At 40.4% G+C, this 4,665-nt stretch overlaps 1 protein-coding gene across 1 annotated transcript in view; it reads left to right on the top strand.

The window, feature by feature from the left end:
* Positions 1-4,665, top strand: part of Cdh17 (cadherin 17) — a 63,367-nt gene that overhangs the window by 25,780 nt on the left and 32,922 nt on the right. The window contains exons 3-6 of the mRNA XM_008847832.3: positions 1,839-1,973; positions 2,786-2,924; positions 4,046-4,204; positions 4,294-4,493. Coding sequence (XP_008846054.2) covers positions 1,839-1,973; positions 2,786-2,924; positions 4,046-4,204; positions 4,294-4,493 — 633 coding nt within the window. The remainder of the gene's footprint in view (positions 1-1,838; positions 1,974-2,785; positions 2,925-4,045; positions 4,205-4,293; positions 4,494-4,665) is intronic.

Here is a 4,665-nt window from a genome sequence, read left to right as displayed (position 1 = left end):
CAAAACAAGCCATGGTCAAGCGGGACCTTTGACTTATCTTCACATAAACGGAACTGGTAAAAGAAAGGAGCCAGGGGCTCCTCCTAAGCCCATGTGACCCCTGAGGAACAGATCCTCAGACGACTTTAAGAGTAAAAATGAATTGGTTTATCTGGACCAACTGTATGGCCTTAAACACCCAAAATGAAAGTATAACCAAAGATTAAAGGGACCAGTATAATTTTTTAAGTGTTCATATGTATAGCTAAAGGCTACATAACAAGCAACAATGCCAGATAGGAGATATCTTCTTTTGAGTTTTGGCCAGGATGGCCAAAGGTACTCCCAGATAGTAACCCTGCATAGAACTGGGAAAATGAACAGCAGACCCCAATCTTATCTAAAGGAGTATTGAAAACTGATTACTGCTAGATGAGGAACAGCTGACCTTCCTAAAACAATACCTGACTAGATTCACCAGATGGAGTAGTGGCGAATGGCTGGGGTTGCTGACAACACAGGAGACAGTAGCAGGGATATTGGAGTATAAGGGCTCTAGTCGGGGGAGGGAGGCTATGGGAGGGTGCCATCTGGAAAGTGGGTGTATAGTTTAATAACATGGTTTGGGATGTTCTGTGTTATATATACACACACATACACACAATCAAATTTTTTAAAATGTATTATATTTGAAGAGGAAGCATGGAAATTTACATCATGTTAATTAGTAGAGGTGATAAACATTACCATTGAAATCTACCCCATGACTTTATAGACATACACAGGCACCAAGGATCCAAGTGCAACCAATTATGACTAATAATCAGTTACATATAGATTAGAGATGCATGCACCAACATCTCAGTGTTAGTAGCAAAAACATTGAGTCTTTCTTCAAGGAACAATATATTCTAAAATGAGATGGAGATCTTCTTTAAAGGTTAAAAACTCATTCAATTTTATGTCTTACAGGGCTTTTACTGAGTTCAATATTGTATAACTGTATTAATTCAACTGTGAACCTAGAAACTTACACCCACTTGTGAAAGATATGTACTCTTCCTCTGGAGTGTGTTGCTGAATATGTTAAAGCTGTTGTGAAATGCTTCTTGTAATCATGTAGTTATTAAAAATTAAAAAATAACAAAAAAATAATAAAATAAAGTATTTTTTAAAGAAGACTATACCTTATGCCTCAAGTCATTTCCAGAAGGGTTATATAGATTATATCCTAACATGTATGAAATGTATTTCAAATTATTATTGAAGTTGGACAACTTTAAGTTTTATTAGTTTGATGTGAACTTTGTATTTTTTGTGGTCTTAAAAGGTGCTACAGCTATCCCATGAACAGTGGTTGATTTTTTTCCACTTCCAAAAAAGTTATTAAGGGATCACCATACATATAATATTAAGTTGAGGTCATTTGTAGTTTGTTTTCCTTAATACTAATTTCATCTTTGTTACAATTTTTAAAGCACAGAATGACATCTTTTTATTCTATCAATAAAGCTAGAAATTTTACTTCCTTTTCTTAGATGGTGGCAATATGATGGGTTTTAGACTTTCCCTCAATAATATCCTTTATCTCCAACTACAATTTAAAGCATTACTGCCTTTTGTCCATGTATTGAATTACATGAAACATTGCTTCATACATTATATGAAAATGTATTATGGCTGCTACATAATGTACAAACAAACCTTCAGCATATGCTGCTTTAAAGGGCTGGGAGTTTCTAATCTAATGATTATACAAAAACCAAAACAAAACGAGCAAAACTGAAGTTGGTGACTTTCTATAAATTCTAAAACATTGTGTTTCCTCAGAGCTTAATCTGTCTTTTGTTTTTTCTCAGTTTAAGGCCAACCCTCCAGCTACAACTTTTGAACTAACGGGAGAGACAGATGACATATTTATGATAGAACAGGATGGACTTCTGTATTACACCAAAGCCCTGGACAGAGAGACAAGAGCAGTTCACCATCTCCAGGTGACTTGGGACCAGAGACGCACCTCCAGCTTCTACAGCACCTTTGTTCTTGGAATCCACTTGGTCCCTTGCTTCTCATTGTACCTCTCCTGACATCAACAGCCAACTTTGCAATTCTCATATGACCTTTTTTTTTTTTTTAAACCAACTACACAGGGGTATAGCAAGGGCACTGTCCCTCCTCCTTAAGCTTTTTGACCAGAGTATCCCAATTTACATCATCAAAGCCCTCAGATGGCCTTACTCATTCAAATCAGGCCACGTTTACATGTTTAAGAACTGGGCCTGAAACCCAGCAATGCTTCTCTGGTAGTGATAGTTGGCCTGTGGAGGCTGTATCAGTGCTGGGATAGAGCTCTTGGGACCTTGGAACACAAAGGAATCTATGGTCAGAGGCTGACTGAGAACACCCTTCTCTCTCTTTTCCCCAAAGTTTTCACAGTGGGTATCCGAACAGCTAGAAATGGCAAAGAGCTAACTGAAAAACAGCAAGCCAACAGCTTCCTGTCTGGTACCTTCTGCCATGGACTCTGCGGGCTAAGCACTGTGGCAGCTCTATGAGGGGCCACAGCACACCATGGCTTATAAAAGAACATGTCCCCTTCATTGCTGGAGAGCTCTGCCATGATCAGCCAGACTTGACCTATTGGACCCCATTTTAGTAGCTCACAATTTGGGCTTTTGTGGGTTTTTTTCTTTCCTGTAGTCACTAGGTCATTGGTCCTTTGGCCTTTAAGTTTCTTTAAGCTACTTTTGAGCACATGATATGAAATCTAGGCTCACCAAAGTTATTTCCCTTTTCTCAACATCAGCTTGCAGCCCTGGATTCTAATGGAGCTATAGTGGAGGGCCCAGTCTCCATCACCATAGAAGTGAAGGACATCAATGACAATCGACCCACGTTTCTCCAGTCAAAATATGAAGGCTCAGTGAGGCAGAACTCCCGCCCAGGTAATAAGCAGGAGCCTGGGTATGTCTGCGAAATGATGGAAGTGTGTTAGATGGAGGGGTGGAGTATGCAGCTGATAGCTGTAGCTATCAAACACTGTCTTATGTAAATTTCATAGTGCTCTTCTGAGAGTTATTTTGTTATACTTAGTGCTGTGGCACGGGGTCTTTTGTCCTTGGCCCTGTTGACTCCTAAGCACTGTGGATGTTTAACATAGCATCTCTGATCTCTATTCACCAGATGCCAGGAACGCTCCCTGCCCTAAGCTATGACAACAAAATGTCTCTAGATACTACCAAATGTTCTGTGAGAGGAAAAGCCCACTGTTTTGTGGTGAACTTTAAAGCACCTTACAGTTCCAGAACAGCCTAAAATTGTCTGGAAAGGTCTGCTTGCTCTTCCGTGTCCTTGTAGGAAGCTCAGTCACCGTGGGCTCCTTTTCCTGTGCCTGTCTTCCAGCTGTGGCTCACCCTTTCTTGTGCTGCATTGGTCTACTGTCCATTTCCATAGAACCTTTCACAGCGGTATCATGTACGTAGCAGATACCTCTGAACATGCACTGTGTAACTACACAAAAGTGGATATTAGATTTTCAAGTTCCCAGAAAGATTTTTGGTATTTCCGTGAACTCCCATCAAGTGACCCGTTGTGTTACTCAGCCTCTTCCTTTTCTTACCTTCAGTGTGCACAAGTATTAATCCAGGGAGTTGCGCTGTCCTGTTTTTTGTCCCTGTGGTGGTGTAGCAAAGACTCACTTATGTAGACTTGGCTCCAGACATTACCATCTTTTCTCTCCATGAGTAAAATTTTCTAGAGAGGTGATTCTCAGATTTTGGGGGCTCAAGACTCCTATGTTCTCTTAAAAATTTGGGTGGATTTTTAGACCTGTGAATTATACCCTGTAATTTTTAACTTCATAAACTTCTTGAAACATACCCAGGGATTCCTAGGAGCTCCTGTCCCACATTTGAAATCCTATTGTAGGCTAGGGGAGCAAAATAAAGATTCATTTCCCCACTGATGGGAATCCACGTACCTTCTCCCATTTTATCTCCGTAACTTAGGCGGCAATAGCTACTGGTAGTTTGAATTTCAGTTCTCTTTGTCTCTGTTTTGTCACCAGGAAAGCCTTTCATGTATGTCAATGCTACAGACCTGGATGACCCAACCACTCCCAATGGCCAGCTTTTTTATGAGATTGTCATCCAGCTTCCCAAAATCAACAATGTCATGTACTTTCAGATCAACAACAAAACAGGGGCAATATCACTTACCCAAGAAGGTGAGTCAAGGTCAGCCCTCATGAACCAAGACAAAGGAAGGTCTGTCACCTGTGGAGACATTTTCTTTCTTCTCCCTTCTTACATTAAGGGGCTCAGGAACTGAATCCAGATAAGAATCCTTCCTACAACCTGGTGGTGTCAGTGAAGGACATGGGAGGCCAGAACGACAACTCCTTCAGTCATACCACATCTGTGGACATTACTGTGAGAGAGAACATCTGGAAAGCACCAGAACTTGTGGAGATTTTAGAAAACTCAACTGATTCTTACCCTGTCAAAATCACTCAGGTAGTGTCTAAGTAACAGCTAGCATCAACTAGATCCATAGCCTTGCTGTGTAGAGGCTACCCTTGTGGACTTCACTGATTGTTTAACTAGATACAGTTTTATATGATGTAATTAAAAGCAAATTAAATCATCTGTGGCCTGACATCTCTGGAGTTTATCATCATGGGTAGAA

The sequence above is a fragment of the Nannospalax galili genome, unplaced genomic scaffold, assembly GCF_000622305.1.
Source record: "Nannospalax galili isolate Female #2095 unplaced genomic scaffold, S.galili_v1.0 scaffold183, whole genome shotgun sequence".
Classification (NCBI taxonomy): Eukaryota; Metazoa; Chordata; class Mammalia; order Rodentia; family Spalacidae; genus Nannospalax; species Nannospalax galili.
The sequence above is the reverse complement of the archived record's forward strand: the minus strand, read 5'-3'. Positions and strand labels throughout refer to the sequence as shown.